The sequence below is a fragment of the Halichoerus grypus genome, chromosome 11, assembly GCF_964656455.1.
Source record: "Halichoerus grypus chromosome 11, mHalGry1.hap1.1, whole genome shotgun sequence".
Taxonomy (NCBI): domain Eukaryota; kingdom Metazoa; phylum Chordata; class Mammalia; order Carnivora; family Phocidae; genus Halichoerus; species Halichoerus grypus.
The window spans coordinates 111,634,625-111,654,540 of record NC_135722.1 but is presented as its reverse complement, the minus strand read 5'-3'; the positions used below and the strand labels follow the sequence as shown (position 1 = coordinate 111,654,540).

At 43.6% G+C, this 19,916-nt stretch overlaps 1 protein-coding gene across 2 annotated transcripts in view; it reads right to left on the bottom strand.

The window, feature by feature from the left end:
* Window positions 1–3,947: 3,947 nt before the first annotated feature.
* Window positions 3,948–19,916, bottom strand: part of TRPC6 (transient receptor potential cation channel subfamily C member 6) — a 110,180-nt gene continuing 94,211 nt past the window's right edge. The window contains exons 8-13 of one of the 2 annotated variants that reach the window (XM_036115890.2): window positions 19,101–19,296; window positions 17,968–18,171; window positions 15,840–15,914; window positions 8,051–8,134; window positions 6,544–6,619; window positions 3,948–6,034 (exon numbers count right to left, since the gene is read on the bottom strand). In XM_036115890.2, coding sequence (XP_035971783.1) covers window positions 5,883–6,034; window positions 6,544–6,619; window positions 8,051–8,134; window positions 15,840–15,914; window positions 17,968–18,171; window positions 19,101–19,296 — 787 coding nt within the window. In that variant the 3' untranslated portion in view covers window positions 3,948–5,882. The remainder of the gene's footprint in view (window positions 6,035–6,543; window positions 6,620–8,050; window positions 8,135–15,839; window positions 15,915–17,967; window positions 18,172–19,100; window positions 19,297–19,916) is intronic. The other variant, XM_036115891.2, reaches the window with a different exon arrangement.

Sequence of the window (19,916 nt, the reverse complement as noted above, 5' to 3'; positions counted from 1 at the left end):
CTACACTTTGTTCCTACTGTTCATTGGTGGACAATGACAAAAGCTACAGCTTGCAGAGTAGGCATTATGAACAGAAGAAAGGTGAAAATTTTTTAGATTCCATCTCATGGTTTTTACTTCAATATTCTAGATAACATCATACTTAGGGTATAACTATTATGAACATATGATCTCCTTAGCAGGTGTAACACCCCTTCACACTGAATAAGGTGGCTCTTCAATATGTCATTTTCACAAGAGTCTGGAAAAGCATGAATCAATACCCCTGTGATCCACTTACACTGGATAAACCGATTATCCAGCAAATGGCATAAGTGAAAAAAATAAACTATCATATAGTTGGTCAGTGTCTCTAGTTATTTTCTCAAATATACTGTTAAGTAACAAGAATTCAACTGGGTAAATCTTAAAGATCTAATTGGCTTTATGAATCAATTCACCCATCAGGCACCATCCCACCTACCAAGTAGAGGGGAGCCCCAAAGAGCTCACAAAAGGAAAGGTTTTTTTTTTTTTTTTAAAGATTTTATTTATTTATTTGACAGAGAGAGAGCACAAGTAGGCAGAGCGGCAGACAGAGGGAGAAGGAGAAGCAGGCTCCCCACTGACCAGGGAGCCCGATGGAGGGCTCGATCCCAGGACCCTGGGATCATGACCTGAGCCGAAGGCAGACGCTTAACGACTGAGCCACCCAGGCGCCCCTGAAAGGAAAGGTTTTTAAAAGTAGAATGGGAGTGGGAAAAAGGAAATCATGAGCAAAGAATCCATTGTTTTAGGAAGGTTGCCCTCGAAAGCGGGACGGAAGGAGACCATCAGTCAGTGTCCTAGGGCTGACCAGGGAATTCCCATGCTGACCCTGGAGCACCGAAAGTGCAGTTAAGTTAACAGGAAGTCTCGTGTGCTGATGTGGGGCCTCAACTAAGTGACACCATTTGGGGCCTACGGTTTTCTTTTTAACAGTGCAAAAATCGCTACAAAAACTGGTTCCAAAATAAGAGCTTTTTATAATTTGTGACCAGGTGTTACCATCAAATTCATGCTGGGAAAATGTTTGAAAAAGTGTCTGAAAACTTTTATGGCTGTAGCTATAATATACACAGAGTGAAAAAGAAAATTCAAGCAATCATTCTAATGAATCAAGAAAAAAAATATTTTGCCTTCATTCCAGTTCTTTCCGAGAGTTCATGGTGTATCTCTCAGCTTGGCTAGTCACACATAAAAGTAAAGACTTAGACTATGAGTCAAGATTTTGTACAAGAACAGATGTTTAGATGCATTTTCAACTTCCATCCATGTTAGGACGCTGGGCTGTCTGCCTACCCAACTTTGATTAACTGGCTCAGGTAGAAACTCATTAGATAGGTTTCGGGAGAACAACGCAGAGGTCTGGGCTGGGAATTCATATTCTCTTCTGCTTCTCCGGTGACTCAATCTGCTCGCTCTCCATCGAAGGGCAGAGACTCAGTCGTATAGGATCCCACCTCCAGCACCATCAGTCACGCTGCGGGGACGGCAGGTGTGACTTTCATAAACCCCACCTGGCACACGACGATGACGAAGGAGAATTTCAGAGTGAAGAAGGAGGTCCTATCTGCTTGTTAGAATCAGAACAGATGCAGTTCACACTTAACTGTGGCACCCGGAGAAACAGCTCCTCCTTGGCCTCGATGCTGGCAGACTGGGTCCAGGGACACAGAGGTGTCCTGCAGGACCAGTCAAGAGGGTCCCTGGCTGTGTGCGGGATAGAAATCATGCGTGAGCCAGCAGGAGGTGAGTGCAGAGTTTAGTGAGGGTATAGAGAGAGGGCAGGTACAGAGAGCGTCCGGGAGACTCAGAAAGGAAAGGAGAGAGTCTCGTCTTTGCTCAGGGTCTGGGGTTTTTACTGAGGATTGTGGTCTGGTGGACCTGTCCTTTCAGGCATCCACAAACTGGTCAGAACAAAGACAAGAGCCCAGGTGTCCATCCTAAGTCATTTATTCCCTGAAGCCGTGGTCTTGGCGTTGAGATGTCTCGCTCTGGATATCTGGCTCTGACGGACTGGAATACGTGTATGATAGTTTCGGCCGGTCATTCTCACCTGGTCCTTCCTTAGATCGTATCTGTCCTAGAGAATCATTAACTCCTTGTCCCTTACAAGGAGGACGTGCACTATTAGCCTTCTGAGGCCTGGGTCGAGTGGGGGTGCAGGTCCTTGCAAGAATAGAAGCAGGAAAAGGAGCAAAGAGCAGGTTTTCATGGAGTCCTTCAGTTTCCCAACCTCAGTCTGAAACTGGTAATTGGTCCAGACAGTGATTCTGTTGGTCAGTTGGTTGGTTGGTCTGTCTGGTTGACAAATACTACCATGCAGTCTTTCCACTTTAAATGTTTGGTTAGATTTTACTATTCGCATGGTGATAAGAACTATTGTCAGTTTCCATCCTGGAACAGTCCCGGATGGGTACGATGGACTGCCAAACCTGTTCTCACCAAGTCACAGCCACCGAATTTACCGTTTCCTTCTGAAGGACTTCGTGTCCCATATTCACGCCCAGCTCTTGGCCTTGCTCACACTGCCTCCACCCTTCATACACATCCCCATCTGTTGTTCTTGTTTTTTTTTAATATGCAATCCTCTCAAAGCCAGACCTCCTCTGGACCCACAGCCTCCATGAGTAACACTGCTGTCTGTCTCTGCATCAGGCAGGTTATGGAATGTAGGGTTTTCAGGTACAGCCCACTTTTCTGCACCTAGAGATTGAAATGTGAGCTTTACAAGACAACCGTGCTCCAACATCGTCTGTGGAGACCACAGGGAAGTGTGAAGCATCTGTTGTGAGGCAGGCCTGGGTTCTGTTCCTGGCTCTGACCCTCTCTGAGCAAGTTACTTAGCTTCTAAAGGCTCCAGTTTTTATGGAAGGAGCCAAGATGTCCTTCAACAGACGAATGGATAAAGAAGATGTGGTTCATATATACAAGGGAAGAGTACCCAGCCATCAGAAAGGATGAACACTTACCATTTGCATCAACGTGGATGGTACTGGAGGGGATTATGCGAGTGAAATAAGTCAGTCAGAGAAAGACAATTATCATATGGTTTCACTCATATGTAGAACATAAGGAATAGCATGGAGGACCACAGGGGAAGGGAGGGAAAACTGAACGGGAAGAAATCAGAGAGGGAGACAAACCATGAGAGACTCTGGACCCTGGGAAACAAACTGAGGGTTACAGAAGGGAGGGGGGTGGGGGGATGGGGTAGCCGGGTTATGGGCATTAAGGAGGGCACGTGATGTGATGAGCACTGGGTGTTGTAGGCAACTGATGGATCACTGACCTCTACCTCTGAAACCAATAATACATGATATGTTACTTAATTGGATTTAAATTTAAAAGAATAATAGAGGCTCCAATTTTCTCATTTCTAAAATGAGAGTCTTAACAGTGTTTACCTCAAACAGTTGTTATAAGCATAGAGTAAGCTTGAATTCAGTTCTTCATGGAAAGCACCTATCATGTGCCTGGCACACGGTAGAGGCTCAGTGAACACTGAGCAACACAACAACAGTTGTGTTAAGTCCCGTTTCTTTATTTGCTTGCAAGCTCCTTGAGGTCAGACATTCATTTTTCATTCTTCTCAGTCCCTGGGAAAGTTTTAAGCAGACAGTAGTAGGTTCTGGTAATTCATCGGCTATGCCTAGTAGAATCATACTGAATTTGGATTATTTCTCAGCTTCGGCGTAAGGAGCATGGCAGAGAGTAAAACTAGGCCTGGACCTACAAACACAGGGACTTGGTTTTGTTCAGTGGGAGCAGGTTTGCCAGGAGGCGTGACTGTGGCCTTGGCCCTCACGGAGGACCCGCGTGGTCACAGACGTCACTGGGCTGCCCTCCTTATGGAGCCCCAGCCTCCAGAAAGCACCAAATCTGAGAAGAGAAATACGACAAACAGAACAAGTTGGATCAATACATTTCAACCAAGGAATCACTTTATTTTTAAAGGTTAGGCTGACTGCAACATGAATACAGGATTTACAGCCAACGGTCTTGAGACTCACGGAGGGTAGTCACGCTCAGGACCATCTTTGACAGACAATATGCCTTTAATTAAGCTCTTGTTGCCATTTTTAAAGCCTTTCTTAACATAACGGTTGGTTTCTCTTTTCATGTCCAAATCGAAAAGAAATTAGAAAAGGGGCCAACTCAGCTGCACTTTGAGGAGAATCCACTGACTTGAGGACATATTGATTTGGCAGAGTCACGGGACAGCACCTGATGGTGGTGTTTTTACTGGGAGAGCCAGAATCATGCCTGTTGCACTTCCTAAAACCTGTATCTCGTCAGGCCAGCCCGACCTAAAGACACTGGGGAATCTGAGTATGTTTTCTTGATTCTCTGGAGTCGAGCCCATTTGCGGCCAGAGCGCCCCTTGGCACGGAGGGCAACGTCTTGCTCGGCACGCTACACAGACTTTGTGGATGTTGGGTTATTTTAATGTGCTGACAGAGCCTTTGGTAGGAGGTTGGTTTTTACAACTTCTGATTCAAATATTATCACAAAACATTTGAAAGCACACCTTTACTGTATTACCAAGTAACTTCTCAATAAACAATACACACAAATACAAAATCACTGAATATAAAATCTCAGATGTATTTTCTGATCTGGTTACATAAAGCTTCTTTGATTTAAATTTAGCCAAAGTTGGGGTTAACTAGACTTTTGTGACCATTTTATCTCTAGAATGAAGTTAAAAATTTGTATTTGAAGCCTCCCTTTATTGAGTTTAAAGCAACACTTCCCGTTAATGCCCAGCGTCATTTAAATGTTGGCAGTTTGTCAGGTCGAACAGATGAATGTTCATTTCTCTCTGTGTTGTTTTAGATATTGCGTCAAATCATCAGTAAGAACACCCGCAAATGCGTACAAATGCAGATTCCTGTTCGATATATTTTGACAGGAGGGGAGAACATACTGGAGTGACAGGTAAGTATTTGCAAGTTCCCTCCACACTTCTTTTTCTTTATACTCGACGCCAAATGTGGGAATTCCCCTGTAAATGCCCTCAGAAATGGCACAAAACTATGCTATCATTGGACCAAATCACCGCAATCATTTGTGACTTTGATACTTCTCCAATAAAGGGTTCTTATTTGGTCAATAATCTTTAAGTCACAGTAAAAAAAAAAAAAAAAGAAACCATAAGATAAGAGGTTTCGAGAGTCTGTATTGGCTGCAAAAGAAAACAGGACAAGCATCTCATACGCACTCATGTGTGAGCGCAGAAACACACATGCGCATGCACACAAACTAAACCATGTTTCCGGAGCTCAGTAGAGGAAGCACTTTTTCACTGTTAAGTGTAACATTTTCAGTGAGATGAGTCAGGAAGTTCAGGAAAGATTCAATCGCATTTTGCACAGATATTACCAATCATAGTCTGTGGGGGCCAAGCAGAGTAGATGATTAAACAGCATTCTCCAAATAGCCATAGATCACCTTTCCCTAGGTTTCAGGGCTGGAAGTCACCATCAGGGGACCCATAAAGCAGGCAAGAAGTTACCTGAAGTGACCTTCAAGAGAAATGCTGCACGGAGAGTGTCCCCAAGCAGACACGACACAGAATCACATCATCACAATAGTTATACCCAAGAAGGCAGTTATAAAAACAAGTGTCAAACAACCAGGCACAATTCCCATCATAATCTGCAAACTTTAGCCTGAACAATGAAATTCAATGACCAAAAATATTAAATATTAGGGTTTCGGATGATGGGATGATCCAAGTTATCTTTGGACATTTTCTTGTTTAAAAGGTGGTCACACTGTCACTTAAAAAAATAAATTGGAAGATAATATGGCTTCAAGTGGACAAATAAATACGATTTTTAAAGGAAGTCTTTGCATTATCTATTGCTTTCCTCTTGATTTGGTTCCATTGATAATTTCTCCTCAAGTTTTCTAATAAGTTCTGCTAGGTCTTCTGAATTCTGAGTTTTTTCTTCAAGGAGTTCATAGCGGAGGCTTGAGATGTCCTGTTTAATTTCCTTCAGTTCCCCTTTGAAAAACAAGAATGATAGGGAGTCAACTGTAAATACAGATGCAGAGAAACTAGGGATGCTGAAACAGAATGAAACCAGTCCTAATTCCACACACATCTGTCGTTTGAATCCTTTCAAAGGAAACTTCCTAATGGGGCAGGTTTCTATTTCCTCAGCTAAGCTTTTGGTGAATGAAAAGATTATAGAGAAAGAATGGTAATGCATGTCCCAAAGTAAAAAGGAGGCACTAGTGGCGCATGTCTGTAGGAGCCGGGGGCAGCAGCCTTCTCCTCCCAAGCCCTTCCTCCTCCCTCCCAGGTGCCCCCAGAAGCGAGGGTTACTTCCGTAGCAAGTGCCGTCTGCCCTGGCTGTGGAGAATGAGCCCATGTCCCCACACTCTTCACACTGACGGCTGGGGGACCTTGTCCTCTTCCCCCTGGAGGGTCGCTCTCCCACCCCATTCCCTCCAGCTTCCCTGCAGCTCGGCCTCAGGCCCCACACCCTCACCCATCCCCGTTCGACTCACCTTCATTCACTTCGTCACTCTCTCTATCTACCTGGGCTTGTAGTACGTATCTTTTAATGAGCCTCTTCATAATTTTCTAGACCAAGAAAGGAGAAATCCACCTCAGTTTTATGTTTATGACAAATCTCTCATTTGTAATAAGTGAGTCTTTCCTTCCTCAGGACTTCAGAAGTGATCCCTAACAAAGATTCAGATGATTTATCTGGCAGGGAATGCATACTATCACCAGATTATTAAAGCAATTTTTACATTACTGGAGCTAATGACTCAGAGATTAATTCCTGAGAAAAGAATAGTTTTAGAGCAAACATCTACTCCTTGATGTTCATTGCTTGTACTTTATTTGCAGAGTATTAGAGAAAAACACAGCCTTTCAGTTGGGGAGGTTAAAGGTGTGGATAATACCGCATGTGGAAACTGGAAATTAAGCAAATACACACTCATTTACGTTCTTTGACCTCCCTTACCAAGAAATGTAATCAGTTTTGGTTTTATATTTGCTAGTAATTCAGGAATGGCTAGTTTCAGTGTAACAAAGTTTCTCCGGTGAGAATGTTGCATTCACCCTACACGTTTCATGAAGAGTAGCAGGCTCAGTACCGTGGGCCGGAAGTCCTGGGTGGATCCACGGTTAAGCCAAATATGACTCTCTAAACCCCAAATTAAATGGTGGACAGGAAAATATCACTTTCAAGAACTTATTCTAAGGATGTAATTGGGGGCATGGACAAGTATGTTGATAGTAGTACTACTTATTTTTTTAAAAGATTTTATTCATTTCTTTGAGACAAAGAGAGCGCAAATGAGAGAGCACAAGCCAGGGAGGGGGGCGGCAGAGAGAGAGGGAGAAGCAGGCCCCCTGCGGAGCAGGGAGCCCGATGCGGGGCTCGATCCCAGGACCCCGAGATCATGACCTGAGCCGAAGGCAGACGCTTAATGACTGAGCCACCCAGGCGCCCCATTAGTACTACTTATAATAGTAGAAAAAACCCTTCAATGTCCATCAATAGGAAATTATTTTAATAAATTATCATATATTTGTACAAAGGAATACTATATATCCATTAAAATTAATATGAATATATGTTTTGTGACGTGAAAAACTGTTATTTATTCTCATTTATATAATATTACATATACATGTAAATAATATTGAATTATATGTAAAATTATACATATACATATAAATCACCTGGCAGAAAGTAAGTAGTCCTTAAATCTCAGTGGTAGGGTCTGAGGTACATTTTACTCTCTTCTGTTATGTTTTTTCGTGAGAATAGACTCTTTACAATGAACATGTAGACTCTAAGCTCTGAGATGCCAAGACTTCATCTATTTTATTTACTTACGTATCTCCAGTACTTAGCATATATGTGAATTCATACATTATTTTGATATTGAGAAAAACAACATAATAGGTTATTTTCATTTAAAGAATCACATAGTTTGGGATTTTAAATATTACAAATAATTAGCCTTAGTTCTTTAAGAAAAATATCATGCTTACCTGATATTGTCTGGGAGGATTATTGAAACTGTTTAACTGGAAATCTTCTGAGCTCCTCACACTTGATTGTTTACTATGCCCAAGCTGTAATTTGAAAAGAATTAGAAATTCTTCTTTTTCTTTTAAATAATGTGATGATATTTATTAGTTACATATAGGAATTTATTCATTACATATGTACATTTTCATTTAATTTGCTTGACAGTCTGTCTTCCAAGATAAATCACAGGTGCCTGAATGTGCTCAGCCTCTTGATGGCTATTCAAGGCTGTCTGAGGAGCCTCCTCGACTTCATGACGATCAATCGTGTTGCCATGAGAATGACACTTTACCCTTACCACAGGTACGTCTCTGATAGAGGGAGAGGCAAACGAGCTGAGAAAGTAATGGTGGTGATCTCAGAAGTCCATTGATAAGGGAGCATCAGGCCAGCAGAAATGACCACAGCATCCACACCTGCAGTAGGGTGTGATGGGGGTCCCGGGGTAACACCAGGGTAAGACTTTGTTCAGATGCCAAGAAGTAACTAATGACTGTATTTGAATTTCAGGATCTGCATAGTATCACATTTGGGCAGTACTTTTCAAAAAATCTATTTGCTTGAACAGGCAATTAACAAAGATCTAAAGCAATCTGTAATAAAGGTTGTAAAGGACCATATTACAATGCTAAGAGAATGATTAAAGAAACTATGGCATTTTGTAAAAAGAAAAACTGGTTTTAAAAAGAAATAAGTAGGAGAACCTGAGCAAAACACAGCAGCTCCATTTTTTTTTTTTTTTTTTTGCTTGTTTTCGGCTGCACAACTATTTTGCAGAGGACAAGAAACTCCAAGACCATCTTCAAAGACAGGCATGGTTTATATTTCCCAATGACATCTAAGTTGCTCTAAGTAAAGCTCATTGAGAACTAAATCCTTAACTTCAATGCTTTGATGTTTTAAATGGCCACATGCTGAAATAAAGTAGCTCGGCACACATTCACCCACTGAACAGGTACACACTGACTGAGTGTTTATAGGTAGATGCTGTGCTATAGGGTCTGGGTATTCAATGGAGAACAAAACAGTTATGATCTAGCCAAGTTATAATAATAGAAAAACATATAGTAAGGCTGGTAAGGCCCATAAAGCGCAATATGCAATTCTGAAAATATTCTGTAGACAGCACGCCTTTCCCCGTAGCTGTTTTTGCTTTCCTTTCGACCTCTCTAAAAGTGTCAGCAAAATATCCATATTCTTTTACTTTATATTCACTTCAAAAAACATGAAGATATAATTATATCATTGGCCAAATTAAGCAAAGAGAGGCAGCATGGGTTCTCTGAACGAGCTCCTGACATAAAGCTGAAGGCTGAACTCGCTCTGTCACAGGCTGCTGGGGAGTGGCAGAAGACACGCCAGAACTTTCTGCGCTCGATCCGACAAGAAAGGGAGTCAGGGGACACCTGTGCTCCTTCAAGTCCTACTGATCTATGAATTCATGAAATGAACGCAAACTTCAACTATATTTTTAGTAATGTAATTTTTAATATTTATTTTTAAAAATGTAGTTATTCTCTTATTTTTTTTAAGATTTTATTTATTTATTTGAGACAGAGAGAATGAGAGAGAGAGCACATGAGAGGGGGGAGGGTCAGAGGGAGAAGCAGGCTCCTTGCTGAGCAGGGAGCCCGATGCGGGACTTGATCCAGGGACTCCAGGATCATGACCTGAGCCGAAGGCAGTCGCTTAACCAACTGAGCCACCCAGGCGCCCTATTCCCTTATTTTTATGATGATACAGTTCTTCCTGGTTTTCACTGTGATTTACGCCGTAAGGGCATCATCATGAAATGGGATGACTAGATTCAAGCTCAGTTTCATCCCCCACTGGTTGTGATAAAGCATGGAGGGTGAGGACAGGTTCCTAGAGGAAAAGGATCCAGACAGGGGGACTCTTGGTGCATCATGCCTCTGATTTATTTACCACCTATTCATGAATGCACAGCTTCATGATTGCAAATCATTTCTTCTTTCGTTGGAGGCCATTAGTACATCCAAAAGGTGTTCATGGAAACAGGAAAGTGAAAAATTATGTTTCTTTGGGATTTTTTTGAAGATGTATGTGTGGACCTTAAAACTCAATATGCCAACCATCCCCAATTAAGGCAGCTCACAACACTGCATGCCTATAGAGATCATCTTTTTTTTGGTGGGGGGGGTGGGGCATGCTTAAAAGTGTATTAACATCACCGAGGCCCTCGTTCATTTACTCTTTTCTAATTTAAGGCCTTTGTGTTTGCTGTTCCCAGTTCCTGAAACACCCTTTGCCTGGCTGGCTGATTTGCTCTGCCTCACTCTTTGGGATTTAGCTTCAAACATAAGCTCCTCAGAGAGCCTTTTCCTGCCCACCCCATGAAAAAGAGATCTTGAGCAAGCTACGACTTCTGTATCCTTTACAATGTTTCACAACTGACAGTTACTTTATTCACTGGCTTGTCTACATCCTGCTAGGCTCTAATGAAGGAGGGATTTTGTTTACCTCATCCCAGTGTCCCCAGAGCAAGCACCGCCCGACAGAGGGCAAGTGCTGAAAAAGCAGTGGATGGTGAAAGCAAGAAGAGCTTCTGGGTCCCTGACGGGCCCACTCGCTTTCTAGACCCCTTGCTCTACAAGACAAGTACAATCCAGGTTCATAAACCAGGGGGTGGCAGCTCAGCAACAAGGTAAAGATACATCTGAAACACGAAGAATGAATTTAGGGCAGGAGGCTGGTGCCCTACCCTGGACGGCTTGGAAGAGGTAAGAGTGGTAGCAAAGCCAGAAAGTGGTATTCTGTTCACCGGAGAATGTGTATGCTTGTAGATTTTCCAGAGTGTAGATGTCAAGGTGTCCGTGACCACAGCTACCGTGCATTCATACGGTTTCAGCACGACACACAGCGTCCCGCCCCCACCCCCCCAACAGGGCATGCACTCCACGGGCAGAGTCCGGAGTTTCTCAACTGCAACAGTTCTGACACTCTGGGCTGGATGATTCTTCATTGTGGAGGCTTCCTGTGCCTCGTAGAATGTTTAGCAGCATCCCCGGCCTCTACCCGCTAGATGCCTGTAACAGCTCCCCTCTCTGGTTGCAACAGCCACAGTGTCCCCAGGAATTACGAATGCATCCTGAGGCGCTGGTAGTGAGGGATCCAGACCACCCCTGGCTGGGAACCACGGGTGGCATTCAATGGTCTATGACTAAGCAGTTACAAATTCATTCGGATCGTTTTTATGTGACTAGCTCTTCTCTAAACCTGAAATATGAAATTGGATGCAAATATAACAAAAAATTCTAATCAGTGTCTAACACATAGATATTTAACACATAGGTATCTATCTAACACATAGGTATTTAATAAATATGTGTCAGACGATTCTAGGAAAGAAATCGTACATGGGGAGAAACTCCCTCGCGGTGCCGGGAAGCTGCATGACCCCCTGGGGGCAGGACGCGGCGTCTACAGCTACCCAAGGAGCTGCTGCCTATTCTCTGCATTTATACCCAGTTCCTGCCTTCTTCATGCTTTCTTTCGCCCCTTTCCCAGGAGTTAGCTTGATGCAAGCATTTAGCCTGAGGACGGGAACGAGGCGAGGAGCTCAAACCGTGCAGACACCCTGTGCCGTCGGCAGGGATGCAGATAGGAGACAGCGCGCCCGTGCGTCGGTGCTTCCGGAGCTCCTGCTCCAGAATCCAGTAGATGTGAATTCGATTCTGGCTCCGTCATTTGTCTGAAATGCGACTCTGCGCCAGGAACTTCAGCCCTATATCCTCAGGTTGCTAATGCATAAAACGGGGGAAATAGTTTTCCCTCCCTCCTCGTGGTAATTCAAGAGATAAGTTGTGTAGAACACACAGCTGGTACACAGCCAGTGCTCGACGAGGCTAACAGCCAGCACGGCTGTGGGAGGTAAGTATCCCCTACCCACTGTGTGGGCTCACGCCTGCTTCACGCACGGCTGTGGGAGGTAAGTATCCCCTACCCACTGTGTGGGCTCACGCCTGCTTCACGCACGGCTGTGGGAGGTAAGTATCTCCTACCCACTGTGTGGGCTCACGCCTGCTTCACGCACGGCTGTGGGAGGTAAGTATCTCCTACCCACTGTGTGGGCTCACGCCTGCTTCACGCACGGCTGTGGGAGGTAAATATCCCCTACCCACTGTGTGGGCTCACGCCTGCTTCACGCACGGCTGTGGGAGGTAAGTATCCCCTACCCACTGTGTGGGCTCACGCCTGCTTCACGCACGGCTGTGGGAGGTAAGTATCCCCTACCCACTGTGTGGGCTCACGCCTGCTTCACGCACGGCTGTGGGAGGTAAGTATCCCCTACCCACTGTGTGGGCTCACGCCTGCTTCACGCACGGCTGTGGGAGGTAAGTATCTCCTACCCACTGTGTGGGCTCACGCCTGCTTCACGCACGGCTGTGGGAGGTAAGTATCCCCTACCCACTGTGTGGGCTCACGCCTGCTTCACGCACGGCTGTGGGAGGTAAGTATCCCCTACCCACTGTGTGGGCTCACGCCTGCTTCACGCACGGCTGTGGGAGGTAAGTATCTCCTACCCACTGTGTGGGCTCACGCCTGCTTCACGCACGGCTGTGGGAGGTAAGTATCCCCTACCCACTGTGTGGGCTCACGCCTGCTTCACGCACGGCTGTGGGAGGTAAGTATCCCCTACCCACTGTGTGGGCTCACGCCTGCTTCACGCACGGCTGTGGGAGGTAAGTATCTCCTACCCACTGTGTGGGCTCACGCCTGCTTCACGCTGAATACTGCTGTGGACGGACGTGTCCGTGACAGTCATTCAGGGAATGGAGGGTTCTGTGATCCCACCCCAGATGGTGTTAGAATATGCGACCTCCTTATTAGAATACACACTGCCAACCAAGCCCACCGCCACAGATTTTAACTCAATATGCCCGGAGAAGGGGATTGGGACTTTGTGCAAAATCAAGTGGAGACGCCGCCCTGGAGCAGCGATGATTGATTAGACAGCCTCTGACCTAATCAGTTCCCAGATATATAACTAATAAACATGACCTCCACATCTCACTCAACCCAGAGCCGAGTGGACAGAAAATGCAGCAATAACGTGTGTGCTCCTCATCGGTCTACCGTGTCGGGCGCGCAGGCCGTTCTCAAACCGGCCAGTTGGGCGTGATCTTTCCTGGAGCTTGCAGAGAGCCGTTCTCCAAGAAGTAATTTGGCACTTTCAGTTTACGCAGGGCATGCAGGACGGCGGAACTGACTTTAACTACGCCACCTTTTCAGACTGAGTCTGAAAAGCTAATGCTAGCAGCCACCCAACTCAGTGACCTTCAGAGCTGCAGGGCATCATCCAAGGTAACAGCATTATTACGTGGCTCATCCTCCTGATTTCCGTGGCGGGTCTGCAGAGCTGTGAAGACAGTACTCATGAGCCTGACCTCGGTAACCCTCAAGGGGTCAGAGAGAAGATCCAAGTGAAATGGAAACCTGACTGTTTCAGACGTAGACCTTATGGAAAAGAAAGCAAAGCCACGCACACTGGGTAAGGAAGAATGAACTATGAGGGTTTTTCTTAGTACCTGTTAGGGCCAAGCACGTCCCAGTGGGAGTCCCTCTCAGTAACAACAGGCAAAATCGATTAGAAATATAAATGGTTGCTTTAAAAAGCATTCTCCCAGGAATGCAGTTGATGTATCAAGCAAAAGCAAGGTATGTGTCCCAAGTTTTGTTCATCACAAGCTTACACGGCCAGGGCAAGTAAAGGAGATAGTTGTGTTACTTTGGTCCTCTGGGAATCAAATGCCAAGACCAAGTTAGAAGTATGAGCTGTACCCAGAATCATGCCTCTGAGAGACAACGGGGAGTAGGAGCAGGGGAGGCAGAGAAAGCTTCCAGAACCTGAGGCTTGGCTCACCCGTGAAAGCGCGGAGGGCAAGAAGACTCAGAAAGTCAGCCAAGCCAACAGGGAGCTGAGCACAAAGACGGCCCCAGGACGGGTCCTGCGGGAAATGCCTGGGACCTAGAGTGTGGCTACCGTGGGAAAGCTGGGGGACCCCAAAGGCACTAGAGGCTGTCTGCTGATCACATTCCTTGAAAGAAGATATGAGCAGCACATCTCCACAATGGCACAACAAAAAAACACACCAAAGGGTCTCAGGATGGTTCAACTGACATTAGAATTGACATTTCATTGATTCACAACTGGGGTCAGATACACAGGCTCAATATTGCTCTTAAAGACTTTATTTTAATCCAGGATTAAAATAGGTGGTATTGGAAACTGTCAGGTGATCCAACCCTCTTTAAAAGATATAAAATGCAGGGCGCCTGGGTGGCTCTGTTGGTTGGGCATCTGACTCTTGGTTTTGGCTCAGGTTGTGATCTCGGGGTTGTGGGATTGAGCCCCACGTCGGGCTCCGTGCTCAGCACGGGATCTGCTTGGATTCTCCGTCCTGGCACGCCCCACTGCCCCCCACCCACATGCACATGCTCTCTCTTTCTCTCTAAAATAAATAAATAAATCTTTTTACCAAAGGATATAAAATGCATTTTTCAGACGATTAGAATAAATTTTAATTTTCTACATTTTTGGAGAAATTACAAAGAAAATAGAGTTATTTGATTTCTGAGATACTATAGTTTCTATCATAAAGGAAAACAGAAATTTTTATTCCCTTGAATTTTTCTCATATTTTGCAATGATTTGTTCTCATGCATGCATCATCCGTTCAGCACAAGTATGTCTGTCATTCACAAAGCATCACCGAATCCTCCCAACAATCCTGTGTGATGGGTTCACAACTTGGCCCTCCCTACTTTACAGATGAGGAAAGTAAGGCTTGGGAAGCACATTGAATTACTGCTGTGGGGCGGGAGGTGAGATGAGATCCCAATCTTCCCAGTACTTAGATCGATACTGTATCAATACTTCCTAGCATTCTGGTTTTGTTGGGGGAGGTAACGGACTTAGCTTGAAAACAAAGCAAAATGGCCTCTGACCTGGACTCCTCGTCCGGTCTGACAAGCGGCTGTGATGGGAGACATGAAGCTGTCATCTGGGTCTGACTACAGCAAACCCCGGAGAATCACGGAGCCTCCACCCTGGCAACAGTCCTGCAGGGCCTAAGTCTGAGGACTTCAACAAGAGAGGGACACACAGCTGTCTCGTTTAAACCTCCGCGATGCTTTTATTATGTGCAGCTGAACGCAAGTCCTACTGGACACCCCGCCCTTCCCCTAATGATTTCATCGATAATGCCCCTTGGTGACAGCCTGTATTGTGCCCCCACCGTGCACACGAGGAGGAAGCAAACGTCCTCATGGTTGGGATTGCTGCCGCCCATGGTAGGGGCTAACGCACCTGCAGGGCCCACTGCTCCTTATGAGCTGCACTGACTACAGTGGGCACTGATTTCCCCAACCAGCCGCTACGGGTGCGTCCTGGGCACCTGCATTGCTGTGGGGACCCCAGTCATATGCCCCCTCAGTCCCCGATGAGTTCCTCTACCCTTTTAATTCTTCCTTCCTATATTTCATTACCCATAAGTACCCAGAAATATATGTCTAATATCTGCCTTAAATTTATATGCAATTCTTAAATATATACACGGATTATTTTCACCTCTCAATAACAGACTCTTTGAGGCATTATTAAAATCGTTAACTTCTCTTGTGAGTCTATTACCTGTTTCTTGAAATTGCTTCTGAACATTTGTCCTTTTCTCTGAAAACATAAGCCTGGTCATATGCATGACTTCGTATTTTCAAATGTGATCTCACCTGTTTTTTGTCAAGTGGTAATTTTGAAAGGTCTTCGTGACTTCCCAAAATTCCGAATTTCTTTTCTTCATTTCTCTTTTAAAAATAGATAGGAAACAAATAATAAAACTAAAAACAGACAGTAAAATGAATACAACTGCAAATTCTACATTTAGAATTACAAAAACAATTTCATTCTTTTTTCCATATTTTATTTTATTTTTTTTAAAGATTTTATTTATTTATTTGACAGAGAGAGACACAGCGAGAGAGGGAACACAAGCAGGGGGAGTGGGAGAGGGAGAAGCAGGCTTCCCGCTGAGCAGGGAGCCCGACGCGGGGCTCGATCCCAGGACCCTGAGATCATGACCTGAGCCGAAGGCAGACGCTTAACGACTGAGCCACCCAGGTGCCCCTCTTTTTTCCATATTTTAAAAGCCACCTGGGTCTAATTCTATAGCAAGGTTCAAGAAGAGAAACATGTTCTTACTGGATTCTTCCCATTGGTAAGCACTTAGAAACTTCATCTGGACACTAAGTTCCCTCAGTTGCAGTTTTTTGTTTTTTTTTTAAGATTTATATATTTATGGGTGTGGAGGGAGAGGGAGAGGGAAAGAATCTCAAGCAGACTCCCCATTGAGTGCAGAGCCTGACCCAGGACTCAATCTCATGACCCTGAGATCATGACCTGAGCCGAAACCTAGAGTCAGATGTTCAGACGACTGAACGCCCCTCAGGTTGCAGTTCTAATTAGACCTGTAAATGTCACACTTAAAAGTAAAGTGAGAGAAATTCCTGCCATCAACTCACTGAGTTCTAGAAGTTAGACACTGGAAGATTAAGAGGGTAATTAAAATGGTGTATTTTTCCAAAAATTTCACACAAATAGTATAATAATAACTACATTTAAAGAGGGCTTTATAATTCTCAAAGCCCTTTTACATATTTATTTGATTTTTTTTTATATGTAGATATAAATTCCCATAGTACACTTGGAGAAACTGAAGCTCAGAGAGCTTATTATTTACTTGAGAACCCCAAGTGGTGAGTGGCAAAACAGAGCAGAAATTAGAATGTTTCTCTTTTCTCTCAGTGATAGAATCTTAGAATTCCAAGAAACTTTTACAATCATTTGGCTCAACTGCCCACTAGCTGTAGGAAGATCTTCTAAAAACTCCTAATATTGGTCATCCAGCATTTATTGATTGCTTGCAATGATGGGGAACTCACTACTTCACAAGACAGCCCCCTCTGTTGGATAGATCTTGTTATGACAAGTTTGTTTTTACACAGAACTAAAACTGAACTATTTGCAACTTTTGCCCATTTCCTCTCTTCCTGTTTTTGAAGAGACAAAAAGAAAAAAAAAAAAACAAGTATACACCCTAGTCAAAATTGGGAGTTCTAAAGATATTTACCTTGTTCCCCTTCAATCCTCCTTCTTTGGATGTAACAGCCAGATCCTTCCATTCCCCATCATATGACACCTTATCCACACCTGTCCCCACGCTGGCCCTTCTCCTCTGAATGAATCTATCTCAATGTTCCCCTGGGTGTAGAGGACAGCCCTCACCCCGTACACACTTCTACACAACATCCCACCTGTGCCTGAAACACTTCTGAACATCCTACCTGCTCATCTACACGCTGAATGTCTTTCTTTTATGGCTTCTTGATATCACACTGCCACATGGGGTAACTGTTTCTGGTTAATACCCTTCGATCTTTCTTTCTTGAACTACTTAATGCCAAGCCTAGTCTCCCATATTACATGCGAGTAATTGATTTCTGAAGTTTTCAATGTAGAAGAGTCTGTCAAAGTCCCCCACATCATCATCGGCTACTGATGCTTCACCATGCTGTGTGAACTGAAGGGGGGGCGGGGGGGCCTGAAGCCACAAGAGCAAACATGGCGCCCACTACAGGTGATACTTTATTATAGTTACAGGTCATGAATTTTTCCTACATTCTTTTAAGTAGGAAATTTCCAGTAAGCTCCTGCTAAACAGACACAAGCCAAAGGACCATGCTGATTTGGGAATGACTGGACATGTCATCATGGACCACTTCTTTTTAAAAGGATGTAGTACCATGGTTTTAATGATCATAATGTTTAAAAATATAATTTTAAATTATCAAGTCAAATTACCTTGTTCATCTCTGCATCCTCCTGGAAACCTTTCTTATGGCCCTGGAACATCTCAGAAATCCATTTTTTAAGTCTCAGTAAGAGATAAAACAGGGACTTTGGACTTGGCACCAGGTTGAAAGGAACAGGTAGAGTTCTTCCCTCCTCAAAGTAGGAAAACCAAAGTTTGGCCCTTGCAAATTTCCATTCCACATCAGCATCATCCTATACAGACACACATGACAGTTGAACAAAGAGAGGCATAAACAGAATCACCCAGATTCTTCTAACACCGTGTAGCTAGAGCTTGCAAACACTCTCAGACCCCAAAGACCAGTCCAAGATTTTTCTTAAATGTTAAAGTTCTACTCACTCTTTCCAAAATCTGAAATTTTACCAGACTTACAGAACGAAAGATCTCAAAATGTGCATGTGTTTATAAATACTCTGAAAGATATAAATGTATTTTTCTACATTCTAAAAAACACCATGAAAAATTATTCACTCTTTTGTTCTGCAGGAGATCATAAATTTGATTAATCTGTTCTGCAGGAGATCATAAATTTGACCAAAATTTCTGGAATAAAAACTTATTCTATCATGCTAAATTTGGGAAAGGGTCAATTTTGAACAGCACTACGAAAAGGATTTGGAGACTAGTCGTATTTATAAGCAATAATTTTTTTAAATAAAATATAAATTCAACCTGACATAGTATTTCTACTGTTTTTTTTTTACATAATGAGTTGGACAACATTTCTCCAAGCAAAGAGTTAATATTTTCTAGATTACTGGCCAGACAAGTATATAAAACAGGCAAAGAACAAATGAGGAAAAGGAGGGGCGCCTGGGTGGCTCAGTCGTTAAGCGTCTGCCTTCGGCTCAGGTCATGGTCCCAGGGTCCTGGGATCGAGCCCCACATCGGGCTCCCCGCTCAGCGGGAAGCCTGCTTCTCTCTCTCCCACTCCCCCTGATTGTGTTCCCTCTCTCGCTGTGTCTCTATCAAATAAATAAATAAAATCTTTAAAAAAAAAAATAAAAAAAAAAAAAAAAATGAGGAAAAGGAGAATGTACTTTCACCACATTGCTGAGTTGATGCCTGGAATAAGTTAAAACATGTAGTCACAGAGCATACAAATGTATAGAAATTATACCTCAATTTCCTGGAAGGAACTGTTGATCATTGCAATTAGCATATTGAGCAAAACAATGACCATTGTGACATTATAGACTCCATAAAGAACATAACCAATGTTTTCAATGAATTTGTGATTATAGTTGATGACCACTGACTTCACTTCAGAAAGTCCAAAGATAGCCCAGAACAGTGTCTTAAAACTCTCCTCCACTCTGGGGAAAAATAAAGAGATAGTACAGTATATAAATGACAATAATCCCAGAATAAAAGTGAGTTGATTTAGTGTCTTTGTGAATCACCAGATATTCATGACAAAATTCTTTACTTCTCTGAACCTGTTTTCTGTACTATGGGTACAATAATTTTTATTTCCCAGATGGTTGCAGGGATGAAGCACTCAGCTCAATATCTGGCACATAATAAGGACTTAAAAAATGCTATTAACATAACTTCATAACCACAGATAGCAACGTTTAAGCAATCCATAGCCTTGGCAATGGAAATGTTAAATGTATTAATAAATAAAAATAATACAGTTTGTTAGAGTCCTATTAGGTTTCCTGCTTATCTATACTTCTACTCGTGTCCAATAAGTAGATAATAATAGTGTGTGTCTTAAGGAAAATATGACAGTATAAACAAAGACATTACTACCAAAATCACTGACAAGTCTTGGGTGGGAATGTCAATGCTTTATGCGTAATTATTGACCAAAGCGAAGCCCCCCGGCTTAACCAAGCTGGTGTCATCTCTCTGATAAACTGCACTGACAAGACTATGGCTAATAATAGGTCACATTTCAGTTGGCGCTTCTCATTGTAACACAGACGAC